Below are 23,449 nucleotides of genomic sequence, written 5' to 3'. Positions count from 1 at the left end.
GCAAGTTGTTCCACTGATTAATTGTTCTGTCAAGAAATTTCTCCTTAGTTCTAAGTTGCTTCTCTCCTTGATTAGTTTCCATCCATTGCTTCTTGTCCTGCCCTCAGGTATTTTGGAGAATAGCTTGACACACTCTCCTCTTTGTGGCAACTCCTGAGATATTGAAACACTGCTATCATGTCTCCCCTAGTCCTTCTTTTCATCAGACTAAACATACCCAGTTCCTGCATCCGTTCTTCATATGTTTTAGCCTCCAGTCCCCTAATCATCTTTGTTGCTCTTCTCTGCACTCTTTCTAGAATCTCCACATTTTTTTTACATCGTGGCGACCAAAACTGAATGCATATTCCAAGTGTGGCCTTACCAAGGCATTATAAAGTGGTATTAACACTTCATGTGATCTTGATTCTATCCCTCTGTTGATGCAGCCTAGAACTGTGTTGGCTTTTTTGGCAGCTGCTGCACACAGCTGGCTCATATTTAAATGGTTGTCCACTAGGACTCCATTTACTCTCACAGTTACTACTATTGAGCAAAGTACCACATATAGTATACCTGTGCATTTTGTTTTTCTTGCCTAAATGTAGACCCTTACTTTTTTCACCATTGAATTTCATTTTGAATTTCATTTTAATATAGGAAAGGCTAGGTACAGGAAGCAATATTATTATTATTTAGCGTATGATGAGAACATGACAGAAGAGAAATTAAACTTCTATGGGGGTATCGCCTCATAATTAGCTATCCAGTTCAGCTTTCCAGGTGTTGCTTTGATTCTAGGGAATCAAATAATGCATGTTGTGGGCAATCTTGCACAATATGTTTAATATCAGCATCACAATCGCAACAAGGTGAATCTTTCCATCCCCACTGATACAGGACAGAGGGACTTCTTCTAATATCACCACCTAATTCTAAAAAAAGAAAAAAAAGAGATTAAAATAGTTAAGGAGCTTCAAGGAAGCTCTGTAAATAAACATGTACTTTTAAAAAGTTAGGCTTATGATTAGGACATGCACAACCATAGAGGGCATAAAATTACTATAGGGTAGAAGTATAAGCACAATTATTTTCTTGTTTTGCATTTGTAACAGTAAAGTTATAATGTAGTTCCTGTCCCTTTCTCAAGTTCTAGCACAAGGAAATTTATGTATATACTCCAGAGTTTAAAATCTAGACCTTTTCCTTTTGCCGTTCAGCCGAGTTATTGCACCAATCTCTTGCTGCATTGGAAGGCAGCTGTATGCTGTCTATGTAGTATTCTCTCTAGTCTGGGACTACAATCTATTTTTTCACCACCTGGATTTTCTCAAGAAGAGAGTCAGAGAGGTCACTCTGGAGAAGGCATGCAGAATGTCAACTCGTAAAGCATCCCTGGCCTGCTTTCGAGTTGCCATAGGCCAGGGGGGATGGGAAACTGGCGAAATGGCACGGCAGCCAAAGACAGATGCACATTCCATGCTTATCTCTCTCAAGGCTGTATCCCAGGGTTACCTATAGCAGCCAGAGGGGAGTGACCTCTACAACCCATGAAATTGCTCTGTTGGCGAATGTGATTGATGACACACCCTGGGGAGAAGGATCAGAGCTGACTTCACTTGAGAACGGGCCAAACAGAGAGTGTTAGTAAAGCATGGATTAACCCTGGGAATAGAAGAAGAAACTTATAAAGAAACTGAAAGAAACTTAAAGCAACCCTGTCTTGACTTTCTAGTGTAAGAGAAGGAAGAGAAATTTGGTCAGGCTTTCAAGAGTCTATTATGGTAGCCTATATCAATAATTTTCCAATATTTACTGTGGAGTCAGTTTCTTGACCTGGTCTACCTCAAAGGGCTGAAACATTATCTATGAAGGCAAGCAGAATCCATTTAGCTTGAAAGAGAAGCACACAATCTGTTCTAATGTACGGTACCTAACCAACAGGAACAGAACCCACAGAGAAGTTCTCTCATCCTGCCAGGTCACTATCGTATAATGTGGTGGCTCATGACTCCAACATTAAATAATAGATAATTGTTTTGCAAAGAATTGGGCATCAGAAAAGGAGAAACACCTGGAAACTGAGCTTTGCAAATTATATTCTTGTCTAAGCCCTTTCTCTCATAACCCCTCTGAATTCTTCCATTGTTCTACTCAAAATCATTAACTGCAGCACTCGGTGAGAATGGATCTGGACAACGTTAGCTGCATTTTTCCATTACATTTTGAAAAGAATTGAATTCAGCTGGCTGATCTCTGGTGCTGCGTGATCAGCAGTCAGTGTTAATTCAGTTGAAGTCTCCAGGATTATACAGCATAAATTTCCCAATTTCAGCTGGGAAAGTGTGCCTATTTTAGAGCAAAGCTAATCCAAAGTTGCTAAGGAATTTGACATTCTGACAAATTGGCTATCAACAGACACCCATCTCTGCGTCGTTTAAAAGACAACCCAAAGCCACTCCGCATTTCACAATTGGCAAACTTCATCCTCTCCTTCCCTGATGATATTACAGAGCCTACGAATAAAAGCGGAAAACAGCTAAACTCAGAGAAAATGGAATATATAAAACTTAGTCTATTCAAAGAGAAAACAAAGAGATATATACAGAAGATCATGTAATAATTTATATTATGAGATAGGGTTCCATGTATTAGCAGTGGAGAGCTGCACACTAAGAACCACAGATGATCGGAACTAAAAACGTAGATAACAAACACTAAATATTATAAAGATATGAGTATAGATGGTTGAATGTTAAAGCTATTGTATAGGACAGCGATGCCTAACCTTTTCCAGACCGAGTACCCAAAGCGCACAAGCGCACACCTAAACCCCCAAAATGCAATGTGCGTGCGGCCCTCCCGCATGCCCCACGCCCCTGTGCATGCACACATGGCCCCCCACACGCGCCCTGCCCTCACGCATGTGTACATGGCCCCCCACATGCACTCTGCACCCCCCCACATGTGTGGCAGAGACCCAAAGACCAGCTGGCTGGCGGGAGGTGCACGCAGATGCGCAACACACCTGAACTGGAGTGACGGCTTGCGTGCTATCAGAGAGGGCTCTGCGTGCCACTTCTGGCACGTATGCCATAGGTCAGTGTTAGCAAACCTTTTTCTCGTGGCGTGCCGGAAGTGTGTATGTGCGTGCGCAACAGCTTGCGTGAGTGCCAGTACCCATAATGCAATGCAAACCTTCCCACATGCGCATGTGCCCCACAGTGCGCATGCGTGCCCTGCACATGCACTTCGCCCTCATCCCCCCCGGTTTTGGGCCTGGAAAGTTGTTATTCTGAGGGAGGTCCGGGGCTTCTCTGTCTCCCCACTTGAGCAGACTTCTGGCATAGCCCCAGGCCTCAGGGGAGAGGGAGGGAGGGAAGCCTTGGCCTACTGCTCCTGCCACCGCCACCCCCTTGCTCCCAGCAAGAGCGGTTCTCATGCTCCTGGTGCGCATGTGTGCCCTGGAAACCCAGAAGAAGAATGGGTGACACCAGTGGTGGGTTCCTCCCGGTTCGGTCCGGTTCGGCCGAGCCAGTAGCGGTGACGATATGATGTCACCGAACCGGTTCTCCCCCCCCCGCCCTCCCCACCCACCCACCCACCCACGTTATTCTTACCTTTTATTTGGTCCCACCCCCAATCTATTGCTGCCTCCTGAGTCCCAGCTGATGACTAGAGGGAAAAAGACTGTTTAAACTCTTGCCGCGGGGCCTCAAAGGGCCGTCCTACAGCTGATCAGTGTTAAAAGCAAACAACTGAGTCCGGTCGTAAGTGCGAGGACTGGTCGTAAGTGCGAGGACCTTCCAGAAATGACTGACCAGCTAGCCACGCCCACCTAGTCACATGACCTCCAAGCCACACCCACAAATAAGCCATGCCCAGAGAACCGGTAGTAAAAAAATTTAGACCCCACCCCTGGGTGACACCATGCGTGCCAGACAACATGGCTCTGCGTGCCACTTCCGGCACGGATATAGAAAGTATTTTAAACAGTACTCTTTTTCAGGACTAAATACAGTACATTTACAGTGACTAAAATAGAAGCTAACTGGATTAATTTATCACACTGGCAACTTCATCAGTGTTTATAGTACACTAAAAGTCACAGTGTGTGAACTAAAAACTTAGAATTGCTAGATCTTATATAGATATAAATATAGACAGTTGAAGAGTAAAGCTATTGTATATGAAACAGCAGCTAAATGGGTTTACTTATCCGAGTGATATTTCATCCGTGTTTGTTTGTTATGGCTGTTTCCAACTGTTTCTACATCTGTTTCTTCAAAAGCCCATCTGGGATTCTCTTTCTAACTCTTCTTTGAATTCATTTCTTTGGTTGTACAGTCAACAATCCCGTTCAAAGACATTCTTAAGATCAGGAACCCCAAAACTCCATGCGCTTTTCCTGAAATTGCTGGGAGCAGAACCAAATTCCGACTGAGAGTCAGTTTTGCTGTGTGCAGAGAGGATAAAAGATAGAACAAGGAGTCCATTGATGCTAAAATGATAGCTGGCACGGTCAGGATAACTGAGCACGGGTTCATTAGTTTGGCTCATAAGGAAGAACACAATTTCATTTATCGTTTTTAGGGTGTCATATAGAGCATAACTAATTTCAAGAATTCCCAGCTATGTTCGTTGTGCGAATCAGAATACCCCGGCTTGCAAATCAGAGTTTTATGGCTTAGCATATTGAGTAATCGGCCAAATTGTGGTTTATTTAACGAATCACAATTAAACAAATGATGGCTACGTACGATGAAAGAACTCTGATGGATTATAAATCTGTATAGTGTCAGAAATACAGAGAAGAATTTTAAAAGTGGAATACGTTGATTGTGTTTCTAAACTTTCATCATCTGGTTGAATTCTATGTAATGGATTTCTGATCTGTTCAAGTGCTGACAAATAGAAAGAAAAGCCCATTAACACCAAAAAAAGAATGAAATCTGAACACCCATTTGGCAGCTTTAGAATTTGTATACAAGTAGCCTTCGACTTAACCCCCATTTATTTAGCAACCGTTTGTAGTTAAAACGCTGTAGAAAAAAAATGACTTACAACCATTGCAACATTCCCACGATAACAGGCTCATAATTTGGGGGGTTGGCAACTGGTATGTATTTACAATGAGTTTCAGTGTTCATAGGATCGCCATTTGCGACCTTCCCAGCCAACTTCTGACAAGCAAAGTCAGTGGGGGAAGCCAATCTTCCTTACCAATCACATGTTTCACTTAACAACCATGGCAATAAAGATCATAAAATCTGGCATGACTCACATTTAACAACCACCTTGCTTAACGGTGAAAATTTGGTTCCAATTGTGGTTATAAGTTGGAGGACTACCTAAAATCGAACCTTTTATATTATAGATCCGTGATGGTGAACCTATGGCATGCTTGCCACAGGTGGCATGCGGAGCCATATCTGTGGGCACGCGAGCGTTACCCTATCTTAGCTCCAGTGCACAAGAACGCGCCAGCCACCTGATTTTCAGGCCTTCCAGTCCCACTGGAAGTCGGGAAACATGCCGTTTCCAGCCTCCAGAGGGCCTCCGGGGGAGAGGGGGAAAAGCCATTTTCATCCTCCCCAGGCTCCAAAGCCATTTTCGCCCTCCCCAAACCTCTGGAGCCTGGGGAGGGCGAAAAACAGGCCTACTGGGGCCACCGTGCCAAAACCGGGGGAGCGCAGGGGGGGTCGCATGTGCATGAGTGGGGGGCAGGGTGCATTGAATTATGGGTGTGGGCACGCATGCACGTGACCCCCCCCCCCCCGTGTCAACCTGCTTTTGGCACGCAACGGCAAAAAGGTTAGCCATCACTGTTATAGGTGCTTAATGAACAATATCCTGAAGCAATAAGCTTTTGCCACCTGATATTTCATCTATCTAGCTGCTAGGGCTGTGATGGCGAACCTGTGGCACGCGTGCCAGAGGTGGCACGCAGTGCCCTCTCTGTGGGCATGTGAGCCATCACCCCAGTTCAAGTCCACCGTGTATGCACTTGAGCCTCCTGGTGGCCAGCTGATCTTAGGGTCTCTGCTGCACATGCGGGTGGGGGCGGGGTGTGTGCAGGGGGTTCCACATGTGCATGCATGGGAAGGCATGCGCATGCGTGTGACGCATGCATGGGGCCATATGCGCATTGCATTTTGGGAGTTCGGACATGCACTATGGGCACTCGGTCCGGAAAAGGTGAGCCGTCACTGTGTTGGGAGTCAAAATAAAGTCTAAAATTTACTTGACTTAAAAAGACACAAGAAATTAGTGGAAATGAAATGACTTCATGCATGTTCCATTTCATTGTCTTGGCTATAGTACAGGTGTTTGCCATTGCAGCCTTGTGGAGAGAAAATGAGGGGCATCTCAGCCTAGCCCTATTTGTGGGGTTTCTCTTGACTTTTCCATCTGAGTACTAATCAGAGCCAACCCTACTCAATTTTTTTTTTTTTTTGGATGAGATTGAATATGACCTTCTAGGCCCATGATGGCGAACCTATGGCACGCGTGCCACAGGTGGCACGCGGAGCCATATCAGTGGGCACGCAAGCTGAACTCCGGCGCACATGTGCATGCCGGCCAGCTGATTTTTGGGCCTTCTGGGCCCACTGGAAGTCAGCAAACAGGCCGTTTTCGCCCTCCCCAGGCTCCTAGAAAGGCTCTGGAGCCTGGGGATGGCGAAAAATGGGCCTACCAGGCCCACCGTGTCATCGCATGCCAAAAGCAGGGGAAAGTGGGGGAGGGGTTGCGCACACATGCGTGGGGGAGGGGTGCATAGAATTATGGGTGTGGACACACGTGCAACCCCCCTGCTCTCCCCCCCTTTTGGCACGCGATGGCAAAAAGGTTAGCCATCATTGTTCTAGGCCCTGGCATCTAGGGATATTCTTACAAAGGCAAGCAACATGAATGAAAAAGGACCTTAATTAGATGTTTATTATTTATTATTTTTATTATTTATTTTATTTTTTAAATTTTTATACTGCCCCCTCTCCCAAAGGACTCGGGGCGGTGAACAGCCAAAATTAAAAACACACAATACAAACATTAAAATACTATAAAACGAAATTAAATTTATCTTTGGCTTCCCCAATTTAAAACCCCTTACCCATAAAATTCCCCAATTAAAAGATTTTTAACCCAGCCTGGCTTGCTGAAATAAAAAAGTCTTCAGGGCCCGGCGGAAGGTCCGGAGGTCTGGGATCAGTCGTATCCCTGGGGGTAGCTCATTCCAGAGGGCGGGTGCCCCCACAGAGAAGGCTCTTCCCCGGGGGGTCGACAGCCGACATTGCCTGACCGACAGCACCCTGAGGAGGCCCTCTCTGTGGGAGCGTATTGGCCGGTGGGAGGTTATTGGTGGCAGAAGGTGGTCTCGTAAATAACCTAAACTTGAAAAGTGACATTTTATGACTGTTGTATGTGCAGATGTGTTTTATATATCTTGTACTAGTTTTTCTTCATTTTAGCAATGTGCATGTTTTATTAATAATATTAATAACAATTTATTTAAACATTAAATAAAGTCATGTATTTATCCCATGATAGTCCAGAGTTGCTCCAACAGTGAGATGAAGGGCATATAAATTTAATAAGTAAATAATAACCTGTAATCTTATTGTTGCAATATTTTCAGGATCAGACTCAATAAAGATAATAGAAGTTATAGGTTTAAATATAATTCTCTTTAATCATTATAGGCATTCTATATTCGCTGAATATTCAAGATAGAAGCAAGGAAAATGGGGAGGATGGCTCCTTTTATATACAAGGGGCGGAGCCAGGAATGGGAGTGGTAAATTATGAATACATTAAAGCTCAAGTAATAAGTTAACCCCTGATGTTCCATATATACATTATTTACACATTAGAGAATAAGGCATTTACATCTGACAAATCCCCCTCTAAATGCCGGTTCGTTATACAACACCAGTTACATTCAGATTCAGGACAATATAATACATATAATTTAGAAGTTAAATATTTGTGTTGTTTAGAAGGTAAGGGTTTTGTTAATATGTCAGCTAATTGTTCAGAAGTATCACAATGTATTGCTTTGATGAATCCGTCTTGAGATAGTTGTCTCACGTGCTTAAATTTTATATCAATATGCCTGGACCTTTGTCCAATTGCATCGGATCTAGAAATTTCAATGGCCGCTTTATTATCTTCATGCATAATAAAGGGTAAAGTAGGTTTCTTCCAAACATCTGTGATCAAATCATTGAACCATACAAGGTTATTTGCAGCTTTAGACAAGCAAACATATTCTGCTTCTGTGGTAGAGGTGGCTACCAGTTCTTGTTTACCAGTATACCAGTAAACTGGACAATCGTTCAATAGAAAAACATAACCAGAGGTACTCTTTCTGCATGATGTATCACCGGCCCAATCTGCATCAGCATAACAAGTAATTTTTGGTTCTTTGTCATTATTGGGTTCCAATATTAAACAAAAATCTAACGTACTTTTCAGATATCTTAAAATTCTTTTGACAGCTTCCCAATGATACAAGGTTGGTTTGCTAACATATCTTGACAATAAATTGAGAGGTAATGCAATATCTGGCCTAGTCCAATTAGATATATAAAGGAGTGAACCTATAACTGATCTGTAAAATGTGTTGTCTTTAAACTCAGGGGAAGATTCATCATTGTTTCTAAGAAAATCAGTTTGCATAGGTGTCTCACATGTTTTGGCATTATTTAAGTTACATTTGTTTAGGAGTTCAATGATTTTATCTTTCTGAGTAAGTTTGAATCCCCTTTTTGTTTTGTTAATTTGTACACCAAGGTATTTATTCACTCTACCTAGTGATTTCAATGAGAAGTGTTCGTTTAACTTATTTACAAAGATTTCCCTGCTCTCTTTATGCTTTCCAATATATAAAATATCATCCACATAAATTAATACAAATTCAATATGATCATTACTCTTTTTTACAAAGAAACAGTTATCAGCAGTGGTGGCGTTGAAATCCATGGTCTTTAGTACTTTTACCAAACAATCGTACCATCTTTTGCCAGATTGCTTCAATCCGTACAGACTCTTATTTAGTAACCAAATTTCGTTCTTATTAGTGTATTGACTGTGTGGTGCTCTTACATATATTTCCTTATCTAATTTTGCATGTAAGTATGCAGTCTGTATGTCATATTGAAACACGTCTAGATTGAGTGCAGATGCTACTACAAGAGCTGTTTTGACACTCTCTGTTCTCACTGTGGGTGAATATGTGTCAGTATAGTCTTCTGGATATTTTTGTGCATAACCTTGTGCAACTAGTCTGGCCTTGTATAAGGTATTACCTCCTTCTAAATTCTTAATTTTATAAATCCACCTGGTACCTATAATTGTTTTATCCTTAGGTGCGATCGCAGGTGTGAATACATTTAATCCTTGTAAACTTTTCATTTCCTTTTCCATAGCTAGTTCCCATTTTTCTCTTTCTTCACGGGGAAGTTTCAATACTTCCTCATATGTATTAGGTGTTATTTGTTCCCCATCCATATGCATAATATAATCTTTGTATTTATTTGGTATTTGGTTTCTATTATTTCTAATATTTCTTTCAGGTTTGCTATGGTTGTCATGCAAATATCTGGCTTCCTTTTTTGTTAATGTGTCTGTCTTTATTTTATGCTGACTATTTGTCCAAGTTTTGGTTTTGTTCTTACTTTTGCTAATATTTTGATTTTCTGTTGTTCCTTCCTCGCAAGATATATTATCTTTGCTTTTATTAGGAAAAATTTCATTAAGGTGCAACTTAGACCAATTGGCCTGCTCATGAAACACAGCTGTTCTGGATACTATAAATTTGTTATTATTATCGATGAATCTGTACCCTTTGGTTCCAGTTTCGTATCCCATGAATCTTAATCTCCTGGATACGTTTTCTCCCTTTCTCCTCAATTGTTTAGGTATGTGCACGTCTGCAGTAACTCCAAATATGTGCATGTGTGCTAATTTAGGTTTTCTATTGTACATCACCTCATATGGTGTCTTATTCACAATACTGGACCATGTTCTATTTTGAGTGTAATTTGAATAATGTAAGGCTTCTGACCAAAATTGTTTGCCTAAACCAGCATCCTCTAATGTGCATCTAATCATGGTTTGTAGTGTGGAGTTCTTTCTCTCTGCAATCCCATTTTGAAAGGCAGAAAATGGATTGGACGTGAAATGTAGCATCCCTCTATCCTTTAACCATTGGGAGAATTCTTTAGACATGAATTCACATCCCCTATCTGTCATAATTTGTTTTATTCTGATATTATGTTGTGTTTCTATGCGTTTGTAGAATTCCTTAAATTTCTGAAAGGTTTCATCCTTGTGCTTTAATGTGTAAACAAAACCATAGCGACTGTAATCATCCACTATTGTTAGGAAGTAACGTTTTCTATAGGTAATTGATGGAGTTAATGGACCAACTAAGTCCATATGTACCAAATCAAAAATATTGTTAGTTGATCTGTTAGATTTTTTTGGTCTAGGACTGGTTTTTAGTTTGGTGGATTTACATACTGAGCATTCTAAATAATTTTCACAATTTTTTATTTTTACACCTTCTGCGTGTTCAGTCATTTTTTGTACTACAGGAAAGCTTGCATGTCCTAACTTCCTATGTAAGATATGAGCACACTCATCATGAATTGGTTTACCTATTTTTGGTTTCTTCTCATTGTGTGTATTTTTGTTATCATGAGTTATTTTACATTCATCATTGTCACTGTTACTGACATTTTCATCATCTGCTTCAATACAATCTTCCATATTTGAATCAATGTTATGTAACCATCTTTCTTTGGTTATCAGATAGGGTAGACCCCCTTTTATCATCACAGTGCCTATATTTGTTTTGTTCTTTTCTATAGTTGCTTTCCCCTTTGAGAAAACTATATTGATGTCAGATTCTCTGCTTAGTTTTATAGCACTTAGTATGTTGTGAGGTATTTCTGGGATTAATAATACCCCCTCTATTTTCCCTAAACCAGGCAAGGTCACATTTCCTCTGCCTAATACTTGAACCTTTTCTTGATTAGCTACCTTTATCACAAACTTATCTTCTGTAAATGAAGATAATATACTTTTGTTATTAGTGGTGTGATTTGTTGCACCAGAATCAATAAGCCAATTATTGTTCTCATCTTGTTGTGTTTTGGTGCTGTCTTGTTTATTTAGCCCATTTAGTGACCCAGATTTTCTCTCTTTTGAATTTTCTCTACCCCCTCTACTTTCTCTGTAGTTTGGTGGACTTCTATATTTGTGTCTATCTGTGGAAGATTGTCTGTAATTGTATTTGCTCCTATATTCTGGCCTATGTCTCTCCCTTGGGACTTTGGGACAGTCTCTTCTACTGTGTTCCCTGGATCCACAATTGTGGCATCTAAAGGCCTCATTATATTTATCTTGAAAGACTACTTTCCTAAAAGATTTGTGTTCTGTTTGGTTATTGGAACGATTTTTTCTTGAATTGTCTTCTGCTATCAATTTGTTAGATAGACTTTCTATTGATAAATATCCCAAATTAATGGTATCTAAGTGTGACATAAAGCTATCCCATGATGGATCAAGTGAATTGATAATAACACTTTTCATAGTTTGATCTGAAATCACTTCCCCCCTCAATTGCAGCTCAGCTCTTATTTTGTTTAGATTTATCAAATGTTCACTTATAGAAACCCCTGGTTTCACTCTAGAAGAAAAGAAATCCTTAGACATTCTTGTGGTTGTGGCTACGCTATCGCTGTGAAATAGATTAAACATGCATTGAATTATTTCTGATACAGTTAGGTTTGGTTTGATGCTATGATACATTGCAGGAGACACGCTAGAAATTATTATGAAAAATGCTCTATGATGTAAACAGTCTATTTTTAAAGTCCAAGGTCTTCTTGGAGGACTAGTTATAAAGAATAGTAAATTTTCTTTCATAAAAATAACCTGAAGCTGTTGGTACCACTCTTGTAAATTAATGCCATCAACTCTAAGTTTTGGGAAGTCACTGGGTAAGTTCCCCACATTATTTTGTCCATTACTTACAACCTGAGGCAGTCCGTGGTCTCTCAAGTGCAGGAAATTACAGAACGGCATTGGGATGCTTGTAACGAGTCTGCGCGGTTCTCTGGCCAGTTCAAGTCTTTCGGGGCCGTCTACGTAGTTTTGCACATGCGCGTTGCTCATTTCTTCTTTGGCGCCGTTGTGGAAGGTTCTCTCCATTTCAGCTCTCTCGATCCGCTCCTCTTCAGATGAGTCGGTCTCTGGCTCGGTTTTTGGGGCTTTGGTGATGGCGGCGGTTCTTCTCTTTCTCTTGTGTGTGCTGGCACTCGATTCTGTCTGCGGTGTAGGACGGAATCGGCATGGCTCTCTGGGCTCGGGTGTCGTCGTTTTCGAAGTCAGGATGGGAGCGTGCAGGTCTTGAGTTGTCGGTTTGATTGCTTGCTTCTTCGTTGATGTCTTAGAAATTTTCAATCTTGGCCCAAAAGCAGCAAAAAGTGTTTTCATTGCTGACTCTACTTGAGACTTTGTTAAATCGTCTTCACTTTCTGATTTTGGTTCATCTGAAGAATTTGAGACTTCTTTTTCACTTTCTTCGTCTGATAGCGTTTTTCGCGCCAGAAATTTTGAACTGAGCGTTTTGATTGGCTCTGCTTCACTCTCTTTTGAAGTTCGTTGAAACCAAGATGGCTGCCGTTCAAAATTTCGCGCGGGGTCACATCTTTTCTTTTTTACAACTATTTTCTCAGTAGTCATTTCACTCACAGTTTTTTGATCTTTGGGTTTTTCTTTAATGATGTTTTTCTCTCTCGCTGCTCCGCTGTTCCTCAGCATCTCCTGGAGGTCCGCGATGAGGCTTTCATCATTCTTTTGGCTTTTTAGTATTTTTAATATTTCTGACCTGAGTTCGTTATTTTCTATCTCGATTTCTTCCTGGTCGTTATTTTCACTCATCAGTTCTTCTTCTTCAGTGGTGTATTCTTCGGATTCTCTCGAAATCGCATTTGTGGATTCGTTGATCATCTCTTGATCAGTTTCTATTTCTTTGCTGTAGGCCCTGGTGTTGGGCCTATCTTTCTTGGACATTTTTAATTACTTATTGAGTCAATTAACCATCCTCTGCTACCAGCTTGTTGCAATATTTTCAGGATCAGACTCAATAAAGATAATAGAAGTTATAGGTTTAAATATAATTCTCTTTAATCATTATAGGCATTCTATATTCGCTGAATATTCAAGATAGAAGCAAGGAAAATGGGGAGGATGGCTCCTTTTATATACAAGGGGCGGAGCCAGGAATGGGAGTGGTAAATTATGAATACATTAAAGCTCAAGTAATAAGTTAACCCCTGATGTTCCATATATACATTATTTACACATTAGAGAATAAGGCATTTACATCTGACACTTATATTGTGATGAATGCAGTTTTTCTGAAAGGCAGACTGTTGTTAGATAGAGAAGCCAGTTTTGGAGACTATAAAAACTATTCTGTTTTCCTTACTGCACAATTTGTTAGCATCCTCAAAAAATTATTCTCACAATAAAGAGAATAGTTTGTTTAGTAAACTCTTTACTATAGTAAAGAGTAGTTTGTTTAGATTCATCTAATTCACTTTTAATGAAATAACAGTTTCTTCTTATTTATTTATTTATTTGGCACATGAACAATTTGGCTTTGAATTGGTTTTTCTATGTTTCTACTATCTTCTACTAACCCTATGCAGCCAACTCTTTTTCAATATGTCTCTAAGAAGAACCCTAAATCCTACATCTCGAGGGGTGAAATATTACTGTACTAAGTATTATACAAACAGGATATCACTGTGAGGTCCTTGATGCTCTGTGAGCTTCATGATTTTCGTGCAGGCATTTCATTACCAAACTAGGTAACATCAACAGTGCTAAAAGGACTTGCTTTTATTTTTATATTCTAGACTTGTAAGTATCATGGTGGTTCCTTGATTAGCTATTGTTTACAGTTAGCTTGTTTTGGTAGTTCCTTGATTGTGGTATTGTTTACTTTTTGATTGTCAGTCTAGTGTTGGTCTTAAGTGTTAATTTCTACTAGTATGGGTGTTGATTGCTGGTGAGGAGATGCTGTGGTGTTTTTGTTTCCTTTTGGGCATTTTAATTGTCTCTTTTGAATGATGTGTAGATGTTGTTTATCTCTACATACCTGTTGATGGCCGATTTATCTTTTTTTTTTTGAAAAGTTTTTATTTTTATTTCTCATAAACACATTTAAATGTACAGTCTCTTATCCATCGTTAATCATTCCTCTTATCTTGTAACTATTTTTAATTATTATTAATTGTTCGGGGCTTGCTCTTTTACCAAGAGCCTTGGTGGCATAGCAGACTAAAGTGCTGTTAAGTAGCACCAGCTGCCTGCAATTACTGCAAGTTCAAATCTCACCAGGCTCAAGGTTGACTCAGCCTTCCATCCTTTCGAGGTAGGTAAAATGAGGACCCGGATTGTTGGGGCAATAAGCTGACTTTGCATAAAAAAAGAACACCGCTTGGGGGGGCTGAAAGCCCTACTAAGCAGGTATATACAAAAGTATAAGGCTATTGCTTAACGCATTGTAAGCCGCCCTGAGTCTCCGGAGAAGGGCAGCATATAAATCGAACCAATAAATAAATAAATAAATAAATTTCCTCTCTTTTATTTTACCACAATTTTTCCTCTTCTTCCCTTCTCTTCCTTCTGACCCTTTCTACTTTCTTCATTCCTCCTCTTCTTCCCTTTCCTACTTCTCTTTCCCTTCCCCCACTCCTCTCTTCTTCTTCCTTTTCTAACCCTCTCTCGTACTCTTCTTTCCCCTCTCCTTTCTTCCTCTCCTTTTCCCTCTTTTCTATCCCTCACTCTCCTCTCTTCTCTCCTCCTGCTCTTTCCCTACTCCTCTCTCTTTTCCACACCCTTGTTTTCATTTTCAATTCAATCTAAAATGGTATTCAATCAGCCCCGATTTTCTATTTATAATCATATACATCTTCATTTCAATTTCTTTTTTATTTAATAATTACAACTATTTCATCATTCATGTACACTTTTTATAGCAACACTTTTTCCTTTCCCCCCCTTCCCCCTTTTTCATTTACTTAGGCATCATCTGAGTTTCTATTCTTTTCATTATCTTTTCTCTTGTTTGTCTTTTTCCTATCCACTTTATCTCTATACCTTTATTCATATTTCTTTTCTAACCAATCATAAAATTGGTTAGAATTTTTAGATGGCCGATTTATCTGAGTGCCAGTTGGGTGTGGGCGGTACAGTATTGCCTCCAACAATTGGGGTGCTCATTTAACTGACCTTGGAAAGCTGAGGCAATAGCTTTTTCTCTCTGTTTCTTCTACATGCTGGCTATATTAATGTAGAATATGGAGGAGTTATTTGAGTGTTCTTCTCACGTACAGGATGAGAGCAAATTCTCTGCCAGTTCACCTGAAAAGAGCAAAGACCACTTTTACCAAGAGGAGGAAGAAAATGTGCTCGTTATATTCCTTTGCTGCAGGAATATTATTCCTACATTTGCTGAATTTTAAGTGTTTTTAAGGGTAGGACCTACGTTCAGAGAGAAGTTATAAGATAGAAGAATTCAGAGCAGAGAGATGGGATGGACTATTTACTGACTTCTGAAATGAAGTAGAGACAATACCTGCCTCTGTTTATCCTCCAGATAATTTATTTTTCATTTCTTACCTGCATGCTATGTTTGTCAGTGAATAGGGTTCATACATAAGTGGTAGGAAAACAGAAGAGTTTTCCCAGCATTGTAATCTCCTGGCAGCACTATTACTTTGATATTCTGATCTGTTGCAGCACCCCATCCTATTTTATCAAGATTGACTTTATTTCAAAGTATGCCTCTCCTGATTCTTCTACTGCAAGCATCTAATCCTCTCGGACAGCTAATAAAATTTTGATGCCTCACAACGCAGCTTATTTTGTTCTGGAAAACTCAATATTTTTTCTCTCACCCTTCCTTTCCTCCTTTGATGTCTTCCTTTAGATTTGGCAGATTGCAAATTGATGACATTCCCCATCGCTCTTTATAAAGTCATGAGGCATGTGGCTGAAGGCATACATCTCATCACACTGGCCAATAATGAGCTGAAGTCTGTAACCAGCAAATTCATTATCACTTTTAGCCAGCTGAGAGGTAGGTGTGCATCTCTGGAGGTAACAAGAAAAAGGAAGCGTGTCTGTTGTTGCTTTTCCTTTTCCAGATGTTAGGACTTCTTCATTTTAAAAATGTATTTATGCAGAAAAAACATTTACATATTTTTTACATATTTTACATATTTACATATTTTTTCTCAGTAACCATGAATATAATGTTATAAATTGATAGTAAAACAGTCATTATTAAAATGTAGGTAGTGCTTGATATACAGCAGTTTGTTAGTGGCCATTTGAAGTTACAGTGGCACTGAAAAACACTTACAGTAGTGGCCAAAATTGTGGAAACCTTTTGGGAAAAGTGTATTTTTGAGGTTCGATGGCTAATAACACCACTTTTTTTTTGGAGTTTCAAGATAATCATATTCCACTGCTGGAATGGTCCAGACCTTATCCCAATTGAAAATCTATGGAGCTGACTAAAGAAACTTGTTAGTCAGAAGCGACCCATCAATAAAACCTAGTTAATAGAAGCAATCCTTCAATCTTGGTTTCACATTATAACAGCTGCAGAACTAAAAGACTTGGTTCACTCTATGGAAAGATGTCGTAAGGCAGTAATCCATGCTAAAGGTTAGTATTAAGTATTAACTGACATGGTGATAATTTTTGCATATCTCATTTTTTCTATGGTGATAATTTTTGCATATCTCATTTTTTCTACGGTGATAATTTTTGTATATCTTATTTTTTCTACGTGTTTCGCTTTTCTTTATACTGTAACTGCTATTCTAATAGCAAATCCTTCCTAAAAGTTATTGCATTACATTCTTGATTAAATTATCTTTCCATTGATATATAATTTTATGGTACTACTTCAAAAAAAAAAAAGTGGTGTTATTAGCTAGTTTTAGAAAATACACTTTTCCCAAAAGGTTTCCACAATTTTGGCCACTACTTTAGTGACACCTATGACCGATTTTCACACTTGAAGCATCCCCATGACCATGTGATCAGAGTTCAGATGCTTGACAACTGGTTCCTATTTATGACAAATGCAGATTCCCAGGTTCACGTGATCACCTTTTGCAACCTTCTGACAAACTCAGTTGGGAAACTTAAGATTCACTTAACAACCGTGTTAACTAATTTAACAACTGCAGTGATTCACTTAACAAATGGGGCAGGAAAGGTGGTACAATGGGGCAAAACTCACTTAACAAATCCCTCACTTAGCAACATAAATGTTGGGCTCAATTGTGATCGTAAATCGAGGACTACCTATAAAAGAGTCTTTTTGGAGATGGGTGGCAAATAAATTAATAATAAATAAAATTACCCTTCTCTCAAACGTTATCAGCATTGTGATCACCTTAGCTTCCCACAGCCTCACAAATGTGTAATGAAAGAGTAAGATCTGAACGTCAGCAAAAATTCCACGTGGGAGACTTCTGTAAGATGTTTATTTTTCGAATTTTAGACTGAACCTTCTTACTGTTGTGATGACATTGTTACTCTGCCTTGCAGCAAAGTTGAGGTTTATATCTTTCATTTTTCTGTAGAGTTCTCTGCAATGTGGAATAATAATGTGTCCTTCAGTAACCCACCAGTTTTATTGTTTTCATTTAAGGCAGAGGTTCTCAAATAGGTCTCATTCCTATGAGTGTCTGAACAGCTTAGGGGATTTTTTTAAAAAATATCAAACTTACATGGATAAAATGGAACCACTTTCAAAACTTACTGGCCTTCACTATACTAGCCAGCTGCAGGCAATTGTGAGAATCTCTTGATAGATAGATTAAAAATTAATTTTTAAAAGCAAGAGGTTATATTATCTCATGCCAGCTCCATTAGTTTCATTTGGAGGGAGGGCTCTCAAAATCTTTTATCACAAAGTGAGCTACTACCCATCTATGGAAAGCAGAATAATGGCACAACATTATAATGTTGGCATCTGTTTCCAACAGTTTAGGGAACTGGGGGGTAAAATACTGATTTCATGCAAGGAATGAGAAGAAGAACTAGCACATTATCTTCTAAGATGAATAAATGATTCCCTGACAGATTTAATTACCTCCTCAAAGGTTAAAAGGAATTTTGCATTTTATTAAGATTGTTGAAAAGTAATAGGGCATTTGAGGAATATGTAGAGTGAAACTATGAAACTAGAGTGACTCTAGAAAGAGTGCAGAGAAGAGCAACAAAGATGGCTAAACAAAGAGGCTAAAACTTATAAAGAATGAATGCTGGAACTGGATATGTCTAGTTTAATGAAAAGAAGGACTAGGGGAGACATGATAGCAGTGTTCCAATATCTCAGGGGCTGCCACAAAGAAGAGAGAGTCAAGCTATTCTCCAAAGCACCTGAGGGCAGGACAAGAAGCAACGGTTGGAAACTAACCAAGGAGAGAAGCAACTTAGAACTAAGGAGAAATTTCCTGGCAGTTAGAACAATTAATCAGTAGAACAATTTGCCTCCAGAAGTTGTGAATGCTCCAACACTGGAAGTTTTTAAGAAGATGTTGGATAACCATTTGTCTGAAGTGGTGTAAGATTTCCTGCCTAGGCAGGGGGTTGGAGTAGAAGACCTCCAAGGTCCCTTCCAACTCTGTTGCTCTATTTTTCTATTTTTTTTTCTACAATCAAATTGCTACGTATAAATAATATGAGCTTTGATGAAATATATATTGAGGAAGCAACAGTATGTGGTTGCAAAGAAGGATTAATGAGGTTCGACAGAGGCGCAGAACAAAAATGCATACTATATTTTGATAAAACAATTCTAACAGACAAAGCAATTGAGTGGCTGAGTGAATAATATTTATAGAGGAAAGATACATATGGCTGTTTATGTTTATTTTTTAAAGCTTTCTGTACTGTTAGCTATTCAAAGGTGCTGGAGTACATTGTGTCTCCTTACAAATCATTTAATCATTGATTGACTGAACATTTTAGTAGCTGTGCAAGCTATGATGCAAGAATATGGAATGATGAAAGGAAAATTTAAGTGTCCCTCCAACTATAATTACCAATTATCTTAGCTGTGTCTGTCGTATACTGTTGAAATAAGTCATCTCTAGCATTGTCTTTATCCAACAATTTAGCTGGAAGGCCAAGAATATAAGTTAGGAAACCTTACGGAGTTGGGTGCTTCTTTCACATTGAAAACTATAATTGGCTTTTGAGTGAAGGCTGGGGTGAAATACAGCAGGTTCTGGAGAACCGGTAGCAAAAATTTTGAATAGTTCGGAGAACCGGCAAATAGCACCTCTGGCTGGCCCCAGAATGGGGTCGGAATGGAGATTTTGCAATATCCTTCCCCCAGGAGTGGGGAGGGAATGGGGATTTTGTAATATCCTTCCCCTGGGTGGGAATGCAGATTTTGCAGTATCTGTTAAGGATATTGTTGTTGTGTTACCAACCAGCAGAGTAAATGCACAAGGAAACGTTGCTGAGAGCAATGAATAAGAGTTATGCAAACTGGTTTATCAAAAGCTTACTTTATAGTAGAAAAACAGTCTCATAGTCTTTAAACAAATTCCAAGTCTTTGCCAGTAAATCAGTCCAGTAGTTACAGAATCTTCTTACCCAACAAACAGTAGTTGGTTAGCATAACAAACTCACTCTGGTTCACAAACCACGATGGTTGCAGATCCATCAAACGATGATTAGCAGAAAGCAACTCCTCTCAATAGCAGCTTATCATAGCAGCTTCATCATCTCATCATCTTCATACACAATGGCAGCATAGCATAGCAGCAACTGAACATGTTACAGTACCTTGCTTAAATACTCTCATAACCAGTCATTATCTAATTACAGCATGACTCAGCATTAAAGTCACATAATACATTTACAGATTAAAGTTACAGTACACTTATATTGCCTGGACAACATAATTAAGGCTCAAACCATATCCTAACAGTATCCTTCCCCTGCCACGCCCACCAAGCCACGCCCACAGAACCAGTAGGGAAAAAAATTGAATTTCACCCCTGAGTGAAGGGCCAGGGAGCCTTACCCAGAAATGAAATTGCGCAAAGCAGACTAGTAGGCAGGACAAAAACCACGTTTGGTTTGATTTCATTTCCAGATTATTTAAATTTCAATTAAAAGATTTAAAACTATGGTGGCTGAATAAAAAGTGGCTGTAGAAGACCAACCCCGTATCTCAGGAATGGCGAACCTTTTAGGCACAGAGTGCCCAAACCAGAAGGTGCGTGCATGTGCGTGCGTGTTAGAGTGCCAGAAACCCGATGACCAGCTGGCCAGCACGCATGTGCGCCTTGGGAACCCAACAACCAGCTGGCTGACCTGTTGCGATGGTGCACGTGCCCACGGAGCGGGTTCTGCGTGCCACCTCTTGCACGCGTGCCATAGGTTCGTCATCAGAGCCGTATCTATTCAGTGGAAGAAAATAAGACTTATTTACATGGGCGATGGAGAACAGAGAACACTCTTGACCACTTATCAAAGCACTGGCAATTCCATTATTGAAGAAGTTAATGAATTTTAATCACTCAGGCTAAGTTAGACTTGCCTTTCAGTCCTTATTCGCACAGGAGCTGACATTACTTATGCATCGGTTGCTCTTTGAGTGTGAGCTGGGAAAAGCAAACTTTAAGATTAGCAAATGATGTTCTAGAATTTTGTAAAACCGGGCAGAAAATAAAACAGGTGATGATTTGCAGGGAGAAATAGGCTTTCTCAATCTTGGCCCTAGATGTATGCAATTCTATGCTTGTGTTTCAGCAGTGTCAGCCCCACTAAGTAAACCAGACCATAACATTAACTCCAGAGCAGGGGTCGGCAACCTTAAACACTCAAAGAGCCACAAAGGTCCTAACCGGAAGCCGCTGTTCAATTCTGGAGCCGACCGGAAGTCCGGTTCCCCCATCATAGTCTCCTCCTAGCACAGTGTCCTTTTTTCTCTCCTGACCGGAAGTCTGGTTCCCCTACCAAAGAGTGCCATCCTAGCGCGGCATCCTTTTTCCTCTACCTGTCCTAACTGAAAGCCCTATCAATTGTAGAGCCGACCAGCAACAGGGAGCCGCAGCAGAGGGATGAAAGAGCCATATGTGGCTCCAGAGCTGCGGGTTACTGACCCACTACTTCAGGGAAAGGCAAACATTTCTTCTATTAAGATTGGTATAATAACAGAATCTTACAGATCAGATGATTCCTCCTCCTCCTCCTCCTTCTTGTAGTTCAGTGAATTAAGAAGGTGGCTGGCTGAGGCCCTTCCAAACATTATCTCGCTCTTCTTCACTTAAAAGTTTTCAGCCCCCTTTTGCCTAGGCAACAGGACCTGCATCTCTGTGTCAAGGTCATCATCTTCCTTACTTTCTCTGCAAGATAGGAAGAGTTTTTCCAAAGGAGAGCTGCATGAGCTTGTTATAGGAAGACCAAAACAGAAGGATATTTTGGAGGGCAGCAGCCAGCCATATGGTGCAGAGGATGGAATGAGGAGAGCAAAGTGTTGTTGGAAGAAAAACCCGGTCCGGTTCCAAGCCGGGAGAAAGGCGCTGGAAATAAAATGGAGGTTGACTGGCTGCAAGGAAAGAAGGTTTATTTGGATTCCAGAAACTTCATTGACAGCAGCAATGTTTCTGGGGTGGCTGACCCCTTGGTTTAGGAATGGATGGATTTTTATAGGGTTCTGAGATGCTCCAGGGGGTTGTGCAATGTAATGAGGCCTTGTGTCTTTTGCTATTCTAATGGTGGTGGATTAATCCTATTATGTCCTAAAGGTCATGTCCTGTTCTTAGAATATGGGTAGGGGATGTAAATTTTAATCCCATCAGCTCCAACGTTCTGTGCGTTTTGTTTATGAATAGATTGGTCCAGTCTCAATGGGCACGAAATATCCATCTCTAAAGATTTGAGGCTTCTGCTATTAAGAAAGACTGGGGCTGCTTTCTGCCTTTAAGAACATGTTTTCTCTATTTCTCCTTTGGGGAAATATTCTGTATTCTGTCTTTCTTAATATTAAGAATAAAGAATATTTTAATCTGGAGAGAGGGGGCTTCCTACAATTACAGTGTTATTTTCTAAAATACAAAATATGTATGCTATATCCTATAGGAGAGCCAGTATTTTTGAAGGAAATAATTGACCTTTTCCCCTGGAGATTAATACTAACCTGCACTGGGAGACAAGCAATTGAATACATTGACATGCCATGCTATAACAGGTGGGCAATTTAGAAGACACCCAATTCTCTCTTTTGTAGCTGGCAGGATTTCCTGTGATTGTGGCACAGAATTTGCCTGCACAATTATTAAAAAAAAAAAAAAGATCACCTGGATCCAGGGGTGGGCTGCTGGGGGTTCGCAGGGGTTCGGGAGAACCTCTAGCTAAGATTCTGTGCAGTTTGAAGAACCCCCCAAATCGCACTCCTGGCTGGCTCCGCCCACCCCACACCGTCCCTCCCAGGAGTCCCCACGTGGCCCGTTTTGGATGCAGGTAAGTGCAGGGTGCGCATGGAGGTTCGGGGAGGGCAAAAAATGGGCCTACCGGGCATTCAGGAAGTTCCAAAGGGTCTCCGGAGCCTGAGGAGACTGTTTTTGCCCTCCCGGAGGCTCAAAAAAAGCCTCCAGAGCCCGGGGAAGGCAAAAACGCCCCCTGCTGTGGTGCAGAAGGCCAACTAGGCAACGCCCACCATGGCCATGCCCATCTGGCAACCAGGCAGAGAATCCCTTGCTAAAATTTTTGAAGCCCACCCCTGCCTGGATCCCAAAATTTTGAAAACTGAAAGGATAGTATAAATTAGATTTTTTTTTTTAAAGAAAAGCCTACTTCCTCAAAAACCTAGCAAAATTTATGGTTCCTGTAAAAATAAAGAAAAGGAAAGTGGACACAAACAATTTTGTTTTCCCTCCTTCAGTTTGGTACATCGTTATGATAAAGGACCATCTATTGCTACATCTGCTTTTTTATTCTTTCCAAGTTCTTTCAATCCGTATGAAAAATTTAGTGCCTCCATTCATCTTTTTCAAAACTGCAAACATGAAAAAACCTTTCAAAATTGTCAAAAGCTTTTTTCTGTATCTGGAGAGATCAGTAGAATAAAAAAAAATTTTTTTTTGTCTCATTCTGATTTTGTTTCTCCTTTTCAGAAATTGAAAAGGCAGCCTGCGTGAGATAAGTAACTGTTCAGTTGCTTAAAAAGAAGTTAAGAACATTATCAATTCAGAGTTACTTGCTTCTAGGAGATCACCATTTTGTTTCTTTGAACCAGATATATTCTGTCTGAGCCAATCCCTTCTTTTTCTTTTCTTTTAATTTTTTTATTAGATTCTTGGTGTTTTCTGAATTTGTTTCTCTGCTTGGAGACATCTCATTACCA

The 23,449-nt window shown here is 40.1% G+C and overlaps 1 protein-coding gene across 4 annotated transcripts in view; it reads left to right on the top strand.

Moving 5' to 3' along the window:
- Nucleotides 1–23,449, top strand: part of LRRC20 (leucine rich repeat containing 20) — a 109,838-nt gene that overhangs the window by 14,726 nt on the left and 71,663 nt on the right. For 3 of the 4 annotated variants that reach the window (XM_070945271.1, XM_070945268.1, XM_070945269.1), the window contains one exon: nt 15,992–16,141. The exons of the other annotated variant lie outside the window; for it this stretch is intronic. In XM_070945271.1, coding sequence (XP_070801372.1) covers nt 15,992–16,141 — 150 coding nt within the window. The remainder of the gene's footprint in view (nt 1–15,991; nt 16,142–23,449) is intronic. 4 annotated transcript variants of the gene reach the window in all.

Source organism: Pituophis catenifer, unplaced genomic scaffold, assembly GCF_029215685.1.
Source record: "Pituophis catenifer annectens isolate HBS135680 unplaced genomic scaffold, rPitCat1.0.hap2 SCAF_6, whole genome shotgun sequence".
In the NCBI taxonomy this organism is placed as follows: Eukaryota; Metazoa; Chordata; class Lepidosauria; order Squamata; family Colubridae; genus Pituophis; species Pituophis catenifer.
Note: the sequence above shows the minus strand (reverse complement) of the source record. Positions and strands in the feature narration are given on the sequence as shown.